The following is a 22,575-nucleotide window of genomic DNA, read 5'->3' on the forward strand; positions in this document are numbered from 1 at the left end:
TGCGCTCTGGCACATTGTTGTTATGTGAGATTCGTACACAAATGACTACGATGTAGCTGATGTAAATAACAGCAAGTGGCCAAGTATTGGTGGGAAAAAAGACGGAATCTTTGAGGCGAAGGAATGAATTTCAGTGTGGAATATGCTCGTGTCGCACTGACTTGCGGTTCGGGAACGCATCGTGCCTACTTGGGACAATGTACGTGGAATTCTTCTGCACCAATCAACGTCGAAATGGTCTGCACAGAACAGTCAATACCGTGTCTAGGATTCACAGAGGCCGAACCTCTCACAAACTCACTTATCCTGCGTACTGCGGTCGGTGCGCTGGTTTTATGTATCATTAAACTGTTCGTTGGAGCCAGCGCCTGTCCCGTCTTCTCTTCTTCCGTAGTGTCTTTTTGGCGCTTTGATTTTTATCTTCATGTCTAGTCACCAACGTGCCCAACAGCGAGTGCTCTTGAAACTCACTTATCGTATACACGATACCGTCGACTCACAGAAAAGATGCCGCACGCGCGTTCATCAGCAACACTTCTGTGGCCTGCCCCCTTTCTGAAATTTCTTACCTATAAACACCGATGGATGCCATGGACTGCTCGCTTGAGCTCTTGCAGTACGGGCTCTTGAGTCCAAGTAGTACAACCCTCTTTAATATGACCCCCGATAATCTGACATACGCGTTTTACGACCATACTCCTGGAGAACAATATGGTGAAACCTCTGCAAATCTCCCCGTTAATTCCGCATTATGACAAAAATTTCGCGAATGACCATGGTCATAATAACGGGGGTTCACTGTAGTCATTGTGGTTTCACTTTTTGTACGGTGTCTGTTGCCGTTCAGGAACTAAACTTTTTTTTCGGTTTCCAGTTCCGGTTTTCAGTTCACACCATAACCCTGTGGGTTAGTCCGTCGGACGTGGGGTACACTTCGTCGCCGTCGCTCCACAGTTGACGTCATTCGTAAACCCAGAGCCTTATATTCGCCTCTCTAACTACCTATAGAGGCGCTCGCGTCGTCCTCAAGATGGCGCAGAAAAGAATGATTGCCAATGAACAAATCGCCCTGGTTCATGCCTTCTTCCACGAGACACGTTTAAAAAATTGTCCAAATAACATAACTCGCGCGTGGTTTCCTGCTGTCTTCGTTGTTTTCGTTCACGCCGCTCCTTTGATAGTATCTTTTTCCTCTTCCTCTTGCCAACATTGAATATTCTTCTGCGCAGTGGTTTTGCACCGCGAAATTGAGCAGTTCTGTTGCTGTCTGTAAGCCGGGACACTCCATCGCACATGAAGGGAAGTTGCGGCAGTTTCGGGTCAGCCCGAAATCTACCTGTCGTCTGCTGTTGCTATCATTCATTGAGTGCTTCTGCTGGGGTCCGCTAGGTGGCGAGCAGCCTGCTGGAGAGGCGAATACAGAGAGTAATGTGACCTTTCGATCTTTTGCCGCTTCGCGGACGAAGCCTATTTTGACGTCAAAGTCGCTCTTGCGCCGCCGAAAGAGCCTTAATCCATGCGTAATCAGTGTATCAGCCAGCAGGTAGGCGTCATTTTGATCCAGTCCGCCGGCTGGTCAACAGGTACTTTTGTCGCGCTCAATGTAATCTACCAGAATGGCCGGCTTATGGTCGGCGACCGGTTGTCGACTGGACAACAATATAGAGCACGGCAATGGAAGTCGTTCGGCAGCGACGCCGCATGACACAGTTCAAGTTGGGCTCTTCCTAATGGCCGAACTCTCTTCATAAACAACTCTGAGTAAATTAAACACAGAGCGCCGCATAGCGAGCAAAATTTTGGGAAATTTGGCCTGGTCTGCTTTGCACATTAATGCTGCCTTTGTCAGTTCAGATTAGTCGACAGTGTCAAGATAATATAAGTTCGATAAAGGCTAGGTGCAGGACGAATTTCGTAATGAATGCACCTGAACAACGGGCAGAAGACTAAGAAGACAAAAGTCTTCTGGCCATTGTTCAGGGACATTCATGATGAGTGTCGCAATGCATAGCACGATAAACACACACATATTTTACGAACTATAAGGATCGCTGGAATTGTGAGAGACGTTATACTTCATCACTTCACTGATCAGTTCACTGATCCAGACTCCTCAGGTCATCAGTTATATTTCGCCACTTGCATTGACAATGTACCTGGCTACGGCGGTGATCGTGACTCCGGGAAAATACGAGGGGCGTTCAAGTCACACCGGGACTTTCTGTCTCCTGAGTGTACAAATGGCTCGCGCTACTTCTTCTTCGTCAATTTCACACGCGACAGGCCTCCGCGTTCACCATGTGGTGGCCCAAAGTTTGTCCAAAACAGAAGACACGTGCTGAACAAGATGGCCGACAACGAGATGAGCGCGCACATCGAACAGCGAATTGTCATGAAATTTCTCGTGAATCAAGGCGTACAGTCATCTGAAATTCCTTCAGGCTCAGTATGGCCACGCTACACTTAGCCGCAGCAAAGCGGTTGAGTTGTGCCAACGGTTCCGAGTCGGCCGTACATCAGTGCAGGACGATCCCGGCCGGGCCATCTCAGAGGCCAATGACAGACTTCCTGAGAACATCCAACTTGTGGAGCGCCTGATCCTCTGAGCGCCTGATTTCTGGGACAAGGCTGGCTTTGTTCATGTTGATTTTCCGCCCAGTGGTACCACAATCAATAGTGCATATTACTGCAAGGTTCTCAGGGATGTGCATAAAGCGCTGAAGCAAAAGAGGCCGGGCCTCATAACCAAAGGAGTCCTCCTTCTACAGGACAATGCACGCCCTCATACGGCACACCTCACGACACGCACCTTACAGGAACTTGGCTGGGAGTTGCTGCCACATCCCCCTTACAGTTCAGACCTCGACCCGGAGGTTCCTTGGGGGCAGCCACTCCAGCTGCGACGGCGAGGTCCGCTCATGGCTGCTACGCACCGGCAAGGATTCCACGCTGCTGGCATCCAAGGCCTCGTGAAACGCTTGGGCAAGTGTATTAGTGCAGCTGCAAATTACGTTGAAAAATAAAACTAATTTCTCGACTGTAAGTTCATCTTACTTTTGCGAAAAATGAAAAGTCCCGGTTTGACTTGAACACCCCTCGTATGTGCAGAAACTATGTGATTAGTTCTTTTTTACTTCATGTAAGCGCCGCGAAGCAACTGTGGCTATAAGTGGCGCACAGACGTGGACAGATGGAGAGAGGACTTCGATTGACTTCGATTACTAAAGTATTAATTCAGAAGCGTGTAATTCGAGCAGGGCCACGACGTATACCGGGGCACGTACTCCCAGACATTCGACAGAATTGGCCCTGGGTTGGACGCGATAAGCGCTATCGACGGCGAACTCGAGCACTCCTCTGATGGACCGGGTCTTCCTGTTTCACTTCGTAGCGCCAGCTTTTCCACGACTTGATATGTGGGTACTTGAGAGGTTAAAGCAAACTGGCAGCAGACGACGGCCAGCCTGAGGCGGGGATGGCGAATGGTCCTCGTCTTATTATCGCCAGCGGCGTTTCCCGCCAAGAGGTGCACTTCAGAGGCGAGGAATTCGAGCCCTGCTACGACGTAAACCCGGGCACCTGCTCCCAGACGTTCTGCAAAATTGGCCTTGGGTAGGACGCGATAATTACGACCGAGGGTGAACTCGTGCACTCATCTGATGGACCGGGTCTGTGGGATGACCAGATGAGTTTTCTGTACAGGGCGGATGAAGATAAAGTAGCCCCACATTTATCCACGTATGGCGTTCCCTGCTTCCCTGCGCACGAACTTCCCGTGGCGCGGGATGACGCATTTATTCAGTACAAACCCACAAAAAATCGTTCACGGCACAGTTGCGTGTAGCTACCGCTAGGCGTACCACATCTCGTTTTGTTTCTGTGTAGGTGGCAGCTCAAGCGGTAGGGCGATGCAAGTGTGATACACTGCCATGTCCCATTGGAAATACACGGAGTGAAGTTCCCTTTGCTAAAGATTTTATTGCGCGGAGTTTGGTTACCACGATTTTTTTTCTCGATCTGCACCGCATAAATGCACCGTCCTGCGCCGCTGCAAGTTCGCTTGGTATGCAGGGATCGCGCTACGTGCGAAAATGTGGGACTACTTTATCTGCACCCACCCTGTACATGCGCACGTTTTCTTGGTTTCACGCTAGGTGTGCCAGCGTTGGAGTGAACCGCGATGCTTAACATTTGAGTTTACGAAAACTACGAGGTGGTGAGGCATGCATTTTTGTGTGTGAAGTTGCTTTTGTGTATTTTATCGGTAGTTACTGCGGAAAAGTCCGTCCAGCTCCTGGTCAGAGACCCTTTAAGCTTTGGGCGCGTAAACCACGGAGCATTTCATTGTTTCAAAGGGGAGCAGTGGGCGATGGATGTGCTGTCGTTCTGTCTGAGACGTGTTCCCTATACAGTCAAAGATATCACTATCCAGGACTGAGCTGGCTGAGTGCTGTGGTCTGTAGCTAACAACCGGGTGTTGGTTCTGTACAGCTGTACTTCGACGATTACACGCGCTTGAATGATTGCCCTGCTTCGTCATCATTTGGCCTTTCAGTGTTTTTTCTGTGTCCAATGAGGTTGGGCCCTGTGTAGCGGCAGGTGAACCTTTGGAAAGCGCAATTCTGCGCATTGGGAGCCATAGTCTAACTAAGTCGCCTTCGTGGAACTGGACATCGTTGATGGGACGCACCTGTGCACTGCTTGAAGTCCCTGTGTGCGGAACCGTGCGAGATGGCAACAAACTTCCATAATCGAAAAAAAAAAAAAGAAGCAAAAGAAAACTACGAGGGGTGTCCAAGTCAAACCGGGACTTTCTCTCTCCTGAGTGTACAAATGGCTCGCGCTACTTCTTTTTCGTCATTTTCACACGCGACAGGCCTCTGTGTTCACCATTTGGTGCTTCAAAGTTTGTGCAAAACGGAAGACACGTGCTGGACAAGATGGCCGACAACGAGGTGAGCGCGCACACCGAACAGCGAATTGTCATGGAGTTTCCCGTGAATGAAGTCGTAAAGTCACCTGCAATTCAAAGAAGATCTCAGGCTCAGCATGGCCACGATACACTTAGCCGCAGCAAAGCGTTTGAGTGGTGCAAACGGTTCCGAGACGGCCGTACATCAGTGCAGGACGATCCCGGCCCTGCCAGCTCAGATGCCAGTGTCAGAGTTCCTAACAACATCCAACTTGTGGAGCGCTTGATCCTCTCAACGCCTGATTTCTGGGACAAGGCTGGCGTTGTTGATTTTCCGCCCAGTGGTACCACCATCAATAGTGCATATTACTGCAAGGTTCTCAGGGATGTGCATAAGGCGCTGAAGCAAAAGCGGCCGGGCCTCATCACCAAAGGAGTCATCCTTCTCCAGGAGAATGCACGCCCTCATACCGCGCATCTCACGACACGCACCTTACAGGAAATTGGCTAGGAGTTGCTGCCACATCCCCCTTACAGTCCAGACCTCGCCCCCAGCGATTTCCATCTCTTCGACCACTGAAGGCGTTCCTTGGGGGCCGTCACTTCAGCTGCGACGACGAGCTCAAGAATGCGGTCCGATCAAGGTAAGGATTTCTACACTGCTGGCGTCCAAAGCCTCGTGAAACGCTTCGTGAGACGTGTTCCTGACAACATCGAACATGTGGAGCGCTTGATCCTCAAGGACTGACGGATAACATGTCTCGAACGGGCTTGAAAGACGGGGGACTTCCGTGGGACCAAAACGTGCTTGCTACTCTGTCTGCTCACACTGTACCCTACTAAAATTAAATAATAGTTGATTATGTGATGTTGCTGGTGGTGACGTGACCGGCTTGCCGTTGATGGCCGCACTGCGTTCGCAAAGATTGCTAAGATCGATCGCAAGGAGCGCAGAGTCATATAATTCTCGGGTAGTCCGGTGTGGCGGCCCGTGGAAGACGATGAAGACGTGCCTCTGCTGGCGCGCGCCACTGCGCTTGCCAACCAGTTCTACCGGCACCGTCCTAGCGTGAGGTCACGACCATCTGCCCGCTGGGACATTCCATCACCGCCGGTCAGGACTCTTGTAGAGGAACACCACCTCCTCTACACCGGCAATAGTCTCGGGTAGTAGAAAAAGACTATAATAATAATAATTGGGGGTTTACGTCGCGAGACAACTGAGATCATGAGCGACGCCACAGCGCTCGGTCTGTGAATTGTTTTTGCCCACCTGAGGGTTATTTAACGTGCAATGAAAGCTCACCACACGGCACCCCGTATTTAACGTCCCTCGCGGAAGACGGCGTGTCTAAGCAACTTGTACCCTGCCACCAAGTTCTTGGCGTCCTCGGCCGTGTTCGAACCCGCGATCTCGGGATCAGAAGGCGAACACGCTACCGACTGAGCCACCGAGGCCAGAAAAAGAGTATAGTCAGCGATTATGTGAGATCGTTAAGTGATCACATCTTCAACATGTGGTCCACTTCCAAATCCTGGCTTTTAATCTCCACGTAGTATAGGACAAGGCGGATGCACTACTTCAAAATTTTATTTCACTTGTATTCTGTTCACTGCAAACATTTGTCGTGATACCATAGCAGTGGTTTTAAATGTTCAGCTTTTGAGTCCAGAAATGGAACTGCCAGCTTTCCTGTCCGGGGCCTTTTGGTCAATACCGTCTTTTGTCATCCGTTGCGATTCTTGGTTACGCATTTGCCGACAGTGCAGATTCTTTCCTGTACGATAATGTTAGTGCAACAGGTTGGTCATGTTGACACAGCGTATTCCATAATGTCAAAAATGGAGCGTTCATCTTTCCTCGCAACCGCAGTACGGTCGTGTATTTTCCTCCCGCACTCTAAGAAAAAAAAGGAGTACTCTTACTCCTTTTGGGGACTAAATGCATTGCCACAAAAATAGTCCCTTTCGGGAGTAAATGCACGGGAGCAAATGAATGTCACAGAGTAGAGACCGCATTGCATTTCAAGCGCTGTTGGGAGAGTACCAGGTACATAGTTCGTGTACATGGATGAGAATACTTTAAAGCAAACCGTCAACCGTGATATATCGAGTGATATAAAATCTTTCGCGATACATAGGGCACAATTTGCGAAGAAAGTTGCGGTAACTGTTTCTTACTTTGTGTGGCTGGAAAGTTGCTACACTGGCTGAGCTGTACAGCATTACGCCGTTCAAATTGACCAAGGGCACATATCTACGTAGACTGTCGCATTCGGGAGACCATTTGCGAAGTTGACTGCAGACTAGGCAGACTAGGGGAGTAGAAGCTGCAATTACTCCTCGTTTTACTCCTTCTTTTTTCGTAGAGTGCAACTTTTAAACAGGCTGCAATACTAATGTTTACATTGTTACGCTTAAACCGCATCGTATTTAGACTGTGCAGCCCGACACCGGCACACGTGCCCCTGATGTGAGCCCTGAAGTTATTCTGACCTCCTCTCAGTCTCTCCGATCCCTTGCTTTTATCCTCTTGCTAATCCACGCTAAGCCACGTTCGTGCATTGTTACGTTTGTACTATCGAAAGCCTCAACGAAATCCACGACGAAAGACTGGGCTAACAAAAAGGAGCTCGTGTGTGCGAGTGCTCGTTGTCTTTGGTCACTTCTTCCTTGACAGTCCCGGCCTTGCCTAGTTTAGAGTCACTAAATAAGCTACGCTTCAGAGTATCGACACTGAGCCGCCATGTTGTTTCGGATGACCTCCAGCGCCATCCATTTAGCGCTCTTCGAAGTGTTGTCTTCTTCCACTGCTGAACTTCATCTTCATCTATTTCTACTGCCAAAATAGAGGTGGGGCTGGAGGTCATCCGAAACAACATGGCGGCTCTTTTTGCCTCAGTGTCGATACTCTGAAGCGTAGCTTATTTAGTGACTCTAGCCTAGTTCGCTGGGGCATTTCTCTGCAATTAAAACTTTTATTCTTCCCGCTCTTGACGGGCGTGTCATCGCGTATTCCTTGCCTCGGTTAAAACGCTACCACTGCAAACCTCGACGAAGTTCGCTACAACTGGTGGCAGCGTTGGAATACGAAGACAAACGTCGTCCTTGGAACGTCAGTCGAAGCCCAACGCCAACGTGGACCTAGGACCGCCAACCTCGTCCTCGAATCGTTAACGTGGACCTGGCTTAGAGAACTGACGTGGTCCTGAAAGTCTCGGAACACATGCAAGTCATCGTGCTTCTTGCAGCGTTGTTGGAGCCTTCATCCACTTGAGGCTTGCGGCGGGATGGATTCTGTTCTTCGGTCGTCGACTGGGTGAGCGGTTTGGCCGCTTCCGGGCTGGATAACTACGTAATTGTTAGGTGTTCGAAATTGGTAGCAAGTCTGCACCAACGTGTCGTATTATGCCTATAGGTCTTGGAGAGACCACGTGTTCCTTCATGCCTAGATTTGGAACAGATTCTGCTTAGCCTTAATCATGGGTTAAAAAGCACTTGCTGGAAGCTGGCAGCAAAGACAAGGAGAAGCTGAGCTTAAACGAGGTTTTTTAAAAGCCTTTATTTTTATTCCGTGTTTGCGCCGCCAAGCAACCGTGGCTATGAAGCGCGTACAGATGTGAACAGAGGGAGAGAGTACAGCAGGAAGGGGTGGAGGACAGGAAGGATTAGTATGCGTTCGCCTCACGCAATGTATCCTCTCTGAACAAAGCAAGTCATACAGCAAAGTTTGGCTAGGGCTGTAACCAGTGGAAACTAAAACGCAAGATCGCGAAACAGAAGTCCTAAAGCAGTCACCACCACGAGGGGTGGTTACCTCCTTCTATGCAACTAAAGGATATCAACTTCGACACTTCTATAGTTCCCGGAATTTCGGGAACGAAAACTGCAGACATACCCGAGTTCAGATTTCCAACAGCAGCTCCCCAGAGCGCGCAGAATATAACGAGACAGCTGTTCATTTTCTGGAAGGCTGTTTTCGTGTTCCGCTCGATAGCTTCACGCTCAATACCCAGACATGGCGTACCCTGACATAATATAACGTTTCAGTAACAATAGAGTACATCAGATTTCAGCAAACACCAGATATGCCACGGGTTAACACGTTTCAATTTCTTTCAGGCAATGCAACAATGGTGTAAAGTTCAGGCTAATTTGTACGATATAACTGTAAGAACTTTTCTTTGAACTTTAAAGCGCAAATCAATGTTTAATTAACGAGCATATTGAAATGAAAGGCTTCATACTCACAATATGACCCTGTCTGCGTTGCACTGTTTCCTTCCTGGAATGGAACAATGCTTGGCATTAACACGTACTCTGTGTGTTCTGGTGCTTCAACAACGACGCTGTAACACGTGTAGCTCTTAAGTTGCTGACTGCAAAATTATGCCTTCGAGTTCGCGTGTATACTTTTGTTGCAGCCTAACAACTATTTCGGACACTATTTTGCGGACCGGTCCGTGCTGCAGTTTCGGAGGCCAGAACAGCGTCGCCACATCTACCGATATCTGTGGAGATCTACAGATCTACAGCTACATCGCTCCTTCAGGTCATTAACATATGTGGCATTCAAGTCACTCCCACGGTCCCTTCCTCGTACTCCCGGAACGTCGACAGAATCGTGGGTGCTCACAAGCATTATCCTGAGGACGAGATACACGCTTGCCTCGCCGCTGCTGACGTCACCGCTGTCCACCGTCAGTACGTGGCTCGCCGTTTTGACGATAGCACAGCAACGAAAATTGTCACAGACAGGGTCTTCCTCACTTTCTCCACAGAAGTGATACCGACATACCGAACCTGATACCGTCGATATTGGATTTTACACGCATAAAGTTACCGAACACTTTGAAGTAACGCAATGCTTTCCTTGTCAGAGGTTTGGACATGTGTCTAAACACTGTCGGGACCCCATTCCCTGCAGAACGTGTTCTGGTCCGCACAGCAGCGTTGACAGTACTGCAAGACGCCAATCGAAATGCGCAAAACCTACTGGCGCTCACTCAGCCGCTTACTCCGGATGCCCACGCCGTCTCACAGTCACAAAAAGTCAAAACCAGTACCATATCTTGCACTCGTACACTCTAAGAAAAAAAAGGAGTAAAATAGGGAGTAATTGCAGCTTCTAGTCCCCTAGATTGCAATTACTCGCTATTTTAGTCAACTAACCCCAACATTTACTCCCTAGGACTGCAAATTGCAGTCTTCCGGATGCAACAGAGTACGTAAATATGTGCTCTTGGTCAATTTGGATGGCGTAACACTGCATAACTCAGCCAACTCAGAAATTTTCCACCCACACAAAATAAGAAACAGTTGGGGCTTCTTTCTTCGCAAATTGTGCCCTATGTATGTCGCAAGATTTTATATCACTCGATATATCACTGTTGATGGTCTGATCCGAAGTATCTTCATGCATGCACACGAATTATGTACATGGAACTGTTAGAACAGAGCGCACGTTCATTTACTTCAGTGCATTTACTCCCCAAAAGGAGTAAAATTATTTCTTTTTTTTCTTAGAGTGTAGGGTGCGGCCATCGGCGCTTCCAAACCCCGAACTCATAAAGAGCGAACCGCCTTCCCCTCGTTCTCAGCAGCAGGTCGAATCAGGCAGCCTGAGTAGGGCTGCTACCACGTGATCACATACTATAGGGCGCGCGTCCCTCCTCTCCTCCCACCAAAGAAAGACACACGTTCATTCAATCCTCGTTCCACCGCTTACACCGGTACGAAGCCTTCGTATGCACTATAGCTCTCAAGACTCCCAAGGCGAAGCAGCCGGATAAGCCAGCCATATTCACGCTACTCAAACCTCTCAGACGCGCCAAGAGGATGCCGACCCTGTACTCCTACACATCACCCCTTCCTGTTCGCTACTCTGCGCGCTGTCGTGAAGGCGCTGCCAAAGTCTGCAAGCATCCCCGAAGTGCAGAAGCTCCTGGCTTTCGAGACAGTTATACTGAGTCTTCTCCCATCAGCCATACATGATCAGTAAACACCCAGCGTTTGCCTTCATCCCCCTGCTATTTATCGTCTCACTGCCAGGTTTTAATTCTTCTAAACCTGGAATGAGACGCACAGCCTATTCACCTCTCCTCCTTCAATGGAACGCCAGAAGCCTGGTCAACAAGCTGCGTGATGTTCGTGCTGAAACCTTGATGACTTACTCTGACTCTGAAAGTCTCGTGGATGCAAGGTTTCGTATGTCCCCCTACGTTGCTTATCACACCACCACACATCAAGACGACGGGTGTCCACGCGCCTCAATCTTCGTGCACCGTAATACCACTGACTCACATATCGACCTCTCCGACCTCTGCTCCTCTGCCGCCGAATTTGTTGCCTGCCAGCTTCAAGTTTCTCGCAAACAAGTCGCTATCATATCTTTCTACCGCTACGGAAACCGCTGCTTTTCAGCCAACACATTCTCAAATCTCCTTCAGGCCAGTCTTGGTCCCATCGCCATAGGCGGAGATCTTAATGCTAAACACAGTCTCTGGGGCAATGCAATTGTCACAATAGCAACAGCTTTGTTCACTGGCCAAACTCCACCAATCCTGTACTCCTTAATGACGGTATCCCCATTTTCTTCAGAGCTCCCAGTTACAGAACCGCCATCAACGTAACCATTGTCTCCCCTGACATTTTTGTCCTATGGAACGCTAATCTGGACCCCTTGTCCACTGGTCATTTTCCCATCCTCATCTCGCCTCCTTCATCATCCATAACCACCGGACGTACATACACCATCACTGACTGGGACACAGTCCGAAAGGCCACCAACTGTGCCTGTAACTGTTTCACATCATTGAAACAATCCATCAGGGTGCTGGATGTTGAACGAAATCTGTCACCATCTCTTCCACCCAACCACATCCGGACCTCAAATTCCTCTCCATACGTGCTTCTCGCAGAAGAGCTCCGTGAGACGAGTGCAACAGAGAAGCGCCTCAGATGACTCTATCTCCTGTGTGTAATCATATGGTATAGCACGCCGACCTCCGTCTGTCTGACCTTTCCATTCTGTTTTCTTAACAAACATATCTCCCCCCTGTATCTGCCATAAAAAAGTTTCTGCTGCCTTCCGAAGTCATGCCCTCCGACTCCTGCGCACTCAATGGCATAATTTCACTGCTTCCCTCTCTGCTCGTTCATCCTCCTCTTCTGTCTGGAACAGCTTCTGATCACTTCAGAGTTCTCTAGCGTCCAAGCGACCAGTGGCTTGCCCTAGCACTCTAACTGCACTCTGTCCAGCTGTGCTGACAGCTTCGCCGATTATTTCTACGATCGCAGATGCCTGCTACGATGCACCACAACGCGCATACACGTTTGCGAATTCACCATCAATCAGAATCATTATTTGAGTTTAACAAAAAGTACCTCTGAGATATTTTTTGCTACGCATTGCTAGGAAGATGGTGCATCGTATGATACCTTCATCACGCGCCTATCCCGACCTCCTCACGTCGGATTTTTTTTTTCAAAATTGTGCATTTTGTCAACGTCCCGATTTTTAATTGCGGTGTACAGTATCCCCAGTGCGGGACTGGATCTTTTTTGTGCGCGCTTAAAGTACAGTACCGGTGCTACTTGTAAAAAAAAAATCAGGAAGAAATTTAGAAATTTATATCGCAAAAAATTCGTAAATTGACACACTTATCAAATTCTGTGTATGCCACAAGCGTCGAGCACTCTTGTCCGGTTGTGAAAATTGCTTGAAGATGGTAAAGTGAACTCTCCCCTATCAAATGAAACGCTTTCGAACATGCTCCGTGCCTTACGTGGGCCATGATATCTGCTTAAAGGGACATAGGTTTTTGAGGAGCCCTGCATCTTTCAGGGGCTCTGCACCCCGTAAAGTTCAATTTGTTTAGAAAAGCCCGATGTTTCATTGCTTTCCAAGTCGTGACGAACCACCCAAAAAATACACATAAAATGCTAGTGGGGGGGGGGGGGTCAAGCGGCACCTCTAGATCAACAACAGCAACTACATGAATGACGAGGGAATCAGCTTGAACCGTGGACGACGATGAAGACGTGCCTTTGCTGGCGCGCGCCAGTCCTACCGGTAGTCCTACCTGCACCGTCCCAGGGTACGGCCACGAACATCTGCAGCTGGGACGTTCCATCATATCAGGACTCATGTAGGGGAACACCACCTCCACTACATTTCGTTATCCGAACGTGAAAACATTTTTCGGCTGATTCGAGCCAGTCCCATTCCAAACTTCTCCATGACCATATTCGAAGCAATCACTGAAGGTGCGGTGCGCCGTTCTTCCGAAAAATCGCCAGGAGACGACGTCAGTTCACCGCGCCTCACTCATCGCAAAGCCCGGCCGCTCAACACCATGTTTGCCCATCTACACAGCTCAGTTCGCCATATGGTCGGACACTCCACGTCACGTCGCCCACATGCTTCGTGATGGCGCTCTTCGGACTTCCACCAGCGGTACCTTCCCGAGCATCATGCTCCTGTATTGGTCGCGGTACGCTGCTGGCGACTGGACTGCCCCATCCGCACTGCCATGCCAGCCCTGCCCTCTTCGCCTTCCCACCAGGCTCTGATACAGGATGCTGGCAGCCCATCCAATTGCGGTCAACAGACACCGCGACCAACGTTCCACCGGGGGCCCGCACGGAGGTCACTGAGTTCTACTTCCAGTCTCCCTGTAGTTAACGATGGTTCTGCCAGGGACTCTCCTTGTCGACAACACTACGAGCTCAGAGCGGAAGAACCGGTCGCTGTTCAGTCGCTTCATCCCTGCACACCATTCGGCGTACCTGCCTGCATCCCACACAGGCGCGCCCCTGGAACCATCCCGGATAGCCCTCGTCCGCACCATAGTCAGCACCACAAAGGAAAGACGCAATCCCCAGCCATCCCTCGTCTACGTGCCGCCGTCATTCTTCCCGTCTTGGTATCGACGAGGACTTCAATCACAAAAACAGCTGCCCGTCTGAGGGCGGGAGTGATGTGGTGGCCCGTGGACGACGATGAAGACGTGCCTCAGCTGGCGCACGCCAGTGCGGCTGATGAGGCATACACATTCCCTACACACATGACACACGCATATACGATCATTCGGTGTGGAATGGCCCAGTTCCTGTGTGCGGAACCGTGCGAGATAGCAACAATATTCAAAAATCGAAACAATGGAGCAAACGGAAAATTATATAATATGAGCAACACAGCGCGCTTTCTGTTCTCTCTGCACAGAGTGTACCCGAATAAAACTAAATAATCGTTTATTATATGACGTTGCTGGATGGAACGCGACCTGCTTGCCGTTGTTGGCCTGACTCATGTAGGCAGCGTTACGACTGTAGCCGGGATAAGATCATCCGAGATGCTGAAAAGATGAAGGGTCGATAGGTAAGGACGTAGGCCGATCGCTTCTTAGATTGATCACAAGAAAGTCTGAGTCATATAGATCTTGGCTTAGTCCAGTGTGATGGAGGAAGCAGGGTATGGACAGCGCATATTTGAAATCGGTAATGAATCAAATCTTCAACATGTGGTCGAGCTCCAAATCCTGGATTTGAACCTACACGTAATACACGAGTAGACTAATGCACTGTTTAGGAATTTTCTTTCACTTTATTATTTTCATTGCAAACATTTCTCCTTATAGCGTAGGAGTGATTTCAAATGTTCAGCTTTGAGTCTGGAAATGCATCTCGAGCTTCTCGTCTCTTGTCATCCGGTGCGTTTCGTGTCTATGCACATGCCGTAGAAGCACTTTTTTCCGTCCTGAAAGATATTGTTAGTGTCACATGTTGTTTATGTTGGAACTGTACTGACTATGTTGTTGTTTACGTTAACACTGGCATGTATTCCACAATAGCGATGGAGCGTTCACCTTTCCTCGTAACCGCAGTATAGGGCCGCGTCTCTTCATCCCAACTAAGAAAGGCTGTTCACGTTGTTATATGTTCAGCTGTATTTCATTCAGGGACTGGAACCGGTGTCTTTTTTTCCTTTTTTTTTCTTTTTTCTGTCTGGTTCCGATCCGGGTTCAGTCGTATTGGTTCGCTTCGGGTTCAGCTCTGCTTAACCGAAATTAGTATATCGGTTCCCTTCGGGTTCGGCCCAGGGAGAACCCCTCCCCTAAGAAAAAAAAAAAAAAAAGCGGCCGTCGGTCGGGACATTTATAGGGAGGAACCGTTACCTTTTTCAATCCTGGTTTAACCGGTTCATCGGCAGTAATTTTTCTACGTCGAAGAGAGAATTGTGAGATAACCGTTTCAGGTGAAAACACTAGACAACAACTACACACATTTAATATTCATCTGATATTTTAATGTATTGTTCTCTCGCGTCGCCTGCTGAAAACGAAGAGCGAAGTGCTTTTTAGCGGAACCCGGTCAGGGCCCTCTTTTGCTCCGGCAAAAAGCTGGTGTGATAAAAGTCAAAATATTTTACCCACATCGTCGAAAAAAATTAATAAATAAACACACAAACGAAAAGGTCGATCCGTAGTACAATTATTTTACCTTTGAACCAGTTCCCGAACCCGGCTCGGGTTCACTTCCGACTCGGATCCCTGATTTTATTTAGACCGTGAAGACCGATATCGGCACGCATGTACCCTGAGGTTGGCCCCAGATTTATACCGGCCTTCTCTCCCTCTTTCCAACCCCATACTTTTATTATCTCGATACTGAGACTGCCACGTTTCCGCACCCCCATGGTCATAGTCACCTGGTGGTGGTAAGAGGAAGCTACAAAATGCTAGCAATCGGCAACGGCCTGACTAAAATAAAAGGTCCTTCTGCAGAGACCGAGCTGTACTTACGCCTTTTTCTCCACAGGGCTTGCCATCGAAAGCCAAATTGGTTTGAAATATAAGTTGCCGCTGATTATCCGAAACAGTGCAGCAGTCGAAGATGCACGGTTTCTTTCTTGAATGGGTTACATTTTTTACCTCGGGCCTCTCGTATACCCGCTGTGTTGTCAGTCGCTATAACGAAACATATATTAGGAAATAAAATATATAACGTATCCGTTTTTTTACAATTTAACAATGCAGAGAGACACTACACGACAAACAAACACACTCCATGTTTTTCGTTTCTGTCTGAAATCTTATCTGCAAAAGGCAGAGATTCTCAAAATTGGCTCTCGCGGGCCGCCGATTACACTATTATGCCTTACGAATGATAGTGTTGAATTTATTCTTTCGCGGAGGGGCTGATAAGAGAACATACAGGTGCTCACGGCTTCGCACCTGCTCGTCCAACGAGGCTGGTCAACTTCAATTCGAGACCGAATATTTTGCTACGTTCAATACATCGTACATACCTACAGGGTGTCCCAGAAAACGTGTCATTGAATTATAATAAAAAACTAGACCACCTAGAGTCATGCGGTCAATGGCATTTGTTCTTACTGGGTTTTTGCCACCTCCTCATGTGAATGTCTTGTAACGTAAGTTAAATTATGCAAATTTTTGCGAGCTTAAGTCGGAAATTTGCCTAGTAAAGGACACTTTTTTACCCCACCAATGTGAAGAGCATGTCTAATTTAGTCAAATTAATGATAATTGACAGGGATATTCAGGAGCTATCCCATCGGAAAAAATAGCCGAACATCATGCTCTACGGAGGTCTCACAGAATAGCGCACGATGAATTTTTCAGCGCAATCTTTGCCAGTCCGACGAAAGGAGGTTGGAAACCCAGCCCTCCTCGACATCGCAGAAAGAGATAAAACAAGCACGGCTTATCACGTCCGACTTTCGCTGAGATAATGCTTTCCCTCTCCCAATTTTAGGAACTGTTACTTTTTCTACTATCACTCTGTGGGCTGGCTTCGGAACCTCCTTTCGTCGCACTGCGAGCGATTGCGCTCAAAAAGTCATCGCGCGCTATGGTCCGGTGCTCCGAAAAGCATGATATTCGGCTATTTTTTTCGATGGGATAGCTCGCAAATATCACTGTGAATTATCGTGAATTTGAGTGAATTCGGCACGCTCTTCGTATTGGTGGGTTAAAAAAGTGACCTTTACTTGGCAAATTTCAGAGTTCAGTTCGCAAATATTTACATAATTAAACTTGGAGTACATGACATTCACATCAGGTGGTGGCAAAAACCTAATAAGGACAAATGCCGTTGACCGCATGATTCAACGTGGCGTAGTTTTTTAATTATAATTCAATGACACGTTTTCTGGGACACCCTGTATACACCACAATACGTATAAAATGAGGTAGACAAAACTCCGAAGAAGATATAAACATCCTAACTAAACAAACATATGTTACACAGTCGTACGTTAAAGGGCTTGTGAACCCATCAGACGAAGTACTACGAACACAAACCCTAAAGCACGGTCAAAACCAGTGCAACCTTAGGACGCCTAACTATAATATCCTAAGGGTGAGGTACGTTAAAATTATGAACAAGATATGGCCCTTCTTTCTGTTTCTCTCCAAACCTAGCCCTACCACGCGAAATTATATTACTCGCGAAATCACTGACTTGTATACGCGGAAAGGTTGGAGGGCATCCTTCCATGATAGCTAAGCCCAGGTCCCCCAAACTCACCTCGGAAATGCGTGCAACGAAGAAGGCCGCCACTAGATACCACACTGTTGCCGTTCCGGATCACTTCAGCGCGCTAAGTTTAGCGGCAAAATGTTTTTGTTGTTTCTGCGAATGAATCTAGTCTTTATATGTCGAAATAAAACGCGTATAACAACTTTCTCTGTCGTGTTTCACTTTTTGGTCCCGTTTTTAAACGTGTTGAGCGATCGGAAGGATCTAGTGCACGGCTGCGTGCATCACATAGCGTACCTGTCGTACCAGGCGCCGCAGGCGCTGCAGTCGTCCATTTCTCCTTCGGTGACTTGGCCTGGCTTGGATTGTGCTTCAACTGGATCTTTAGCGCGCTACAATCCACGCAAGCCAACGTCTGGTAACAATGGGGTATCTAAGGGCGGCCTCCGGCATTGCACGCATCGGGATAGGAACAAATACATGGGAAAATGGCGACCTTGGGGGACCTGGCTAAGCCGGAGCGACGGGCAAGACACATAAACGACACAAGACGCAGGCTGAAATCGCCTTCGTGTTGTGTTCTCATTTGTGTATTGGTTTGCTGTTGTGTTGTTTAGGTCTCTTGCCCAATACTCAGGCTTTCCTATCATGAAGTTTATTCACCAGCTAGCCCGCATCTACGTTTCTACGAGGGAATCCCTCATGGTCTCACGACGTCCGTCGAGAAACAGCTGCCCATATTTTTTAGTGTGGCTCCCCCACTCGGTGTCGCTCATTATACTTTTCAAATCCATATAGTGTAAGAATACCGAGGAAAGATACTTGTGTGGCGACGTTTGGGACTTATAAACATATGTTCAACGTGCAGCCAAAGAGCGTATGCTATTTTTCTTCATTTAATACTTTACTGGCTTCGCACTGGGCTTTCAGAGGTGAGTCACTCACCCTGACGGGAGGACATCACGTTCCACGTGACCTTCCGACGCCACTCGCTCAAACGTCGCCCACCTACGCATTGCTGATGAAGGCCCAATAAGGCCGAAACAGCTGTTCAATGCTGGTGTGGCGACGTTTGGGATTTATAAACATGATGTTGTGAAGATGATGAGGAGCTACGGAAGATGATGAGCAACGCGCCCCGCGCGCCTGCCCCTTGCCGCAGAATAAACTAGTCACTGACCCATGAACACGTATCTGCTTCCTTCGCGCTAACATAATTGGTGGAGGTGCGAGAGCTTTCTCCATGTCGGATACCATGTCGGTGACGAAGTCCTCATCTGGACCCCCACCCGTGTCCCCGGCCGCTCTACGAAACTCCTGAGGAGATACATTGGACCCTACCGGGTAACACGCAGGCTCTCCGCTCTCAATTATGAAGTGTCGCCTCTCGTCCCACCGCCGGACCGCCGCTTCCGGGGAACGGAAGTCGTGCACGTACTCCGCATGAAACCGTTTGTTCGACCACCCACTCCCTTACCCACCCCTTCCGAAGGAGGGGGGTGATGTTGTGAAGATGATGAGGAGCTACGGAAGATGATGAGCAACGCGTCCCGCGCGCCTGCCCCTTGCCGCAGAATAAACTAGTCACTGACCCATGAACACGTATCTGCTTCCTTCGCGCTAACATAATTGGTGGAGGTGCGAGAGCTTTCTCCATGTCGGATACCATGTCGGTGACGAAGTCCTCATCTGGACCCCCACCCGTGTCCCCGGCCGCTCTACGAAACTCCTGAGGAGATACATTGGACCCTACCGGGTAACACGCAGGCTCTCCGCTCTCAATTATGAAGTGTCGCCTCTCGTCCCACCGCCGGACCGCCGCTTCCGGGGAACGGAAGTCGTGCACGTACTCCGCATGAAACCGTTTGTTCGACCACCCACTCCCTTACCCACCCCTTCCGAAGGAGGGGGGTGATGTTGTGAAGATGATGAGGAGCTACGGAAGATGATGAGCAACGCGTCCCGCGCGCCTGCCCCTTGCCGCAGAATAAACTAGTCACTGACCCGTGAACACGTATCTGCTTCCTTCGCGCTAACAATATGTTCAACGTGCAGCCAAAGAGCGTATGCTATTTTTCTTCATTTTGTTTTTCTCAAGTCTCTTAGCAGATAAAACAGCCATCATTGAAGAAACTTCGGTGTAAAGCTCTGACGTAAGAGCGACGGAAGCCTGCGCCACTCCCATTAGTTTTCTCAAAACACGTGACCACTTCTACTGTCTCCTCAGTGGTGGAGAGGCCTGCTGATGAGTTTCAGTAGTTGCGTTCGATGCCTTCATTGCGCGCCCTGCGCTAGTTCCTCAAATCGTACACGATCACACCACTGGAAGTCATGGTCTGTCACCCTTATGACGTATTATTGGAAAGAAATGGAATGACGCTCTGAACCTACAGCGTTTCTTCTTCACGTACGTTAATATGAAACATCATTATTCCATAAGTATCCCTCTGTGTAATGGTTAACTCACACTGCAGAGACCCCTGTCTCGTGGTTCCTTCCTCAAATCTCCAACTTTCTTGCAGTACTCGTCTTCCTTTGCAATCCTGCCTGGCAGGACGTAGTAGAAGTTCGATGAGACTGAGCTGTTGTACTTTTTGCGGAAACATTCTCTTGCCTGGCTAATATTCTTTCGTTTGAGCTCTCTTCAGTTGCCGGAAAAAGCGACACAAAATTTTTAGCGTTCAAAACACAAAGTTTAAATGCAATAAAAACAGTAACTGTGCTGAGTGTTGGAAGTCACTGAAGAGGTTAGCCAACTGTAGGACTCGAACCCGTGTATTCTGGATTACCGGACCAGGGCTCCCTTAGAAGTCGCTGGGGGAGGCGTGTTAGCTTTGCTCAATGGTAGAACCCTGGACTGGTAATCCAGAAGATGTGTGTACTCCTATGGCTGCCTAAGCTCTTCAGTGACTTCTTTCTTTCATCATTAATTGCGTGGGCAGTTGAGGCTTTGTACGTATTTGACCTTTCTATATGTGTTTCAGCCTCAGAACGTCAATTGTCTCAAGTAATTGTGCATTGTAAGTGTGGACAATTTCACTGGAAAGTGTTGAAGGGTTCTGAATTCATCGTTGTGCTGCGAGCATTGCATGAACAGATTCGTGCGAGGTCAAGCTGTGTGCCTGAACGAAAGGGGCATTTGCCTTAGAGTAGCAACCTTTCGTGGCTCAAGTTTACGGTACCGACTACCTCATCACGAAATGGTGTCATGTCATGTGTTCCTGCCATGTATAGTATCTCTTTACATAAAACTAAATTGTTTCGCCAAAGCCGTGCACAGCGACAGAAGCTCTATCTCCATGATATGATACAGAGGTCTTCAACTGTTGCGAACATTAACTCATTATATTCTTCGAGATATGCCCCATTTGTACGACTAAACAAGTGATATGACCACGCAGGTGATTGCGAACCCGAGCTGAGGGCATGATATCAACCACGTGTGAGCAACAAACCCCAACCCAAGCAGCACAATGTACTTAAAGTCGAGTGCAATAGGGGTGGACGGGTAGGTGGAAGACCATGAACAGGCTCGTGAAGCTAAAGAACATTGATAAGACACATACCGTCCACCCCTATTGCACTCGACTTTCAGTACATTGTGCTGCTTGGGAAGCAGCATTGTACAGTTTGAGAGCTCGTATTTGTCACCCAAGGGATGACGATGAAGCAATACCAGTGGTATGAGCGAAGTCTACGTGATTTACGCCTGTGTGACGTTTTGTTTCTGCAACACGAACTGACCAAGGCCTTGCATTACGTGTGGACCTCCACTCATAGCTACTGTTGTCATAAACATGATAACTACAGCTATCTTGATAGCGTAAGTGCTATCATGTGGAATCTATTAAGTTAACGTTACTGTCAAACAGGATATTCCTCAGTACAAACAACGTGCCCAACACTCACCTGAGAAAGTTTGTAATGTTATCCATAGAGCAGTTTGAGAGATAGAACAGCTTAGACCGACCTCCCAGCTCTGAAAAGTCTGGTGTGCACGATGTTGGTGCGCCCAGCCTGAAACTCAGATTAAAGAAAAAAGTTGATTAATTTAAATTGAACTTTACATCGTAAATGCTCAAAAATCAATACGTGTAGAAAAGCTCAACACGGGTATTTTTAAAACGCTTACGTATGCTACCACTTTCGAGTCATCCAGATATTACTTCTCTTGTTTCCTCGATTCGGGTGTAAAGGCAGCACCAAAACGGTGTGCGCCATGGGACAAGTCAATTACACCAGAAAAGTGTTTAAAAAAAAGTCTACTCTGCAGGCTACTTGAAACGACAACACCCCCCACTTGCTCCTTCTCATGTTAAATGTGTTTTTTTTATCCTCACTCTTTTGCAAAGCTTCATCCAATGAATCGTTTACAACTAATCTTGAACTCTGCGTCACAACATCATGACATTGTCATTTTCGCTCCTTCTCATGAGTTTATTTCATGTATTAGTGCCATTGTTTCTGTTTAACTACGTATTTCTCTGTTAACCTTGTTGCCTTATTGTATATTTGAATGTCTTTGTTTTTCGTATATAACCTTTGTGGTGCACCAATTAGAAGACTCTGGTGGTTGTTTTTGGCACCTGAACAAAAACAAAGTTATTAGGATTATTATTATTAATAATAATAATAAACGCCTGAATCACATTATATTGGTTTGTACCCACTTGGAGTACGCTTAGGTCCAGCTCTCACTTGGCGATGCCTGACGCGAAGTCGTGAACGGGCGGGCGGAAGTACAGGTGCATTTCCGCCGCCCGGTCAAGGGGTTCAAGTTTTTGATGTTGTTGTTCGACGTCTCTCCTCTCCCAACGCCAGAAATGCGCGTCTATTTGCGCAGCCTGCTCACGACGTCACGTCGGGGGTCGCCAAGTCAGAGTTCAGCTACGCCGATTCTCGAGTGTCACAGAATGGAACGATACTGAAACGACGTCTTCATTAGGGAACACGGATTATGTGTACAAAGTAGTTACCCGAAACTCTTTGCGTCTCTTCTTTTTTTTTTTAAAGTAAATTTTTCGTTTCATCGACATTACGGCGTGCGGCCCACAAAACCCTGACGCAAACTCGAGGTCGGTGACCTTTCTGTTTTTGGCGTGATATTTGGCTTTGTGTCTTCCGCCAAGCCGGCCGGGACGTCTGCTGTGCGGTCT

General features: G+C 48.2%; 2 protein-coding genes across 2 annotated transcripts in view; both read right to left on the reverse strand.

Annotated features, from left to right (window-relative positions):
• The window catches only part of LOC135379071 (uncharacterized), a 59,570-nt gene that overhangs the window by 27,184 nt on the left and 9,811 nt on the right, over nucleotides 1-22,575 (reverse strand). The window lies entirely within an intron of this gene.
• LOC135379072 (uncharacterized) lies at nucleotides 14,495-21,973 on the reverse strand. Its single transcript, XM_064612327.1, has 4 exons — nucleotides 21,329-21,973; nucleotides 19,887-20,061; nucleotides 15,718-15,882; nucleotides 14,495-14,672 (listed from the first exon to the last, which is right to left on the reverse strand). The coding sequence occupies exons 1-4, from the start codon at nucleotides 21,352-21,354 to the stop codon at nucleotides 14,619-14,621; spliced, it is 420 nt and encodes a 139-aa protein (XP_064468397.1). The 5' UTR covers nucleotides 21,355-21,973; the 3' UTR covers nucleotides 14,495-14,618.

This window comes from Ornithodoros turicata, chromosome 1 (genome assembly GCF_037126465.1).
Source record: "Ornithodoros turicata isolate Travis chromosome 1, ASM3712646v1, whole genome shotgun sequence".
Classification (NCBI taxonomy): domain Eukaryota; kingdom Metazoa; phylum Arthropoda; class Arachnida; order Ixodida; family Argasidae; genus Ornithodoros; species Ornithodoros turicata.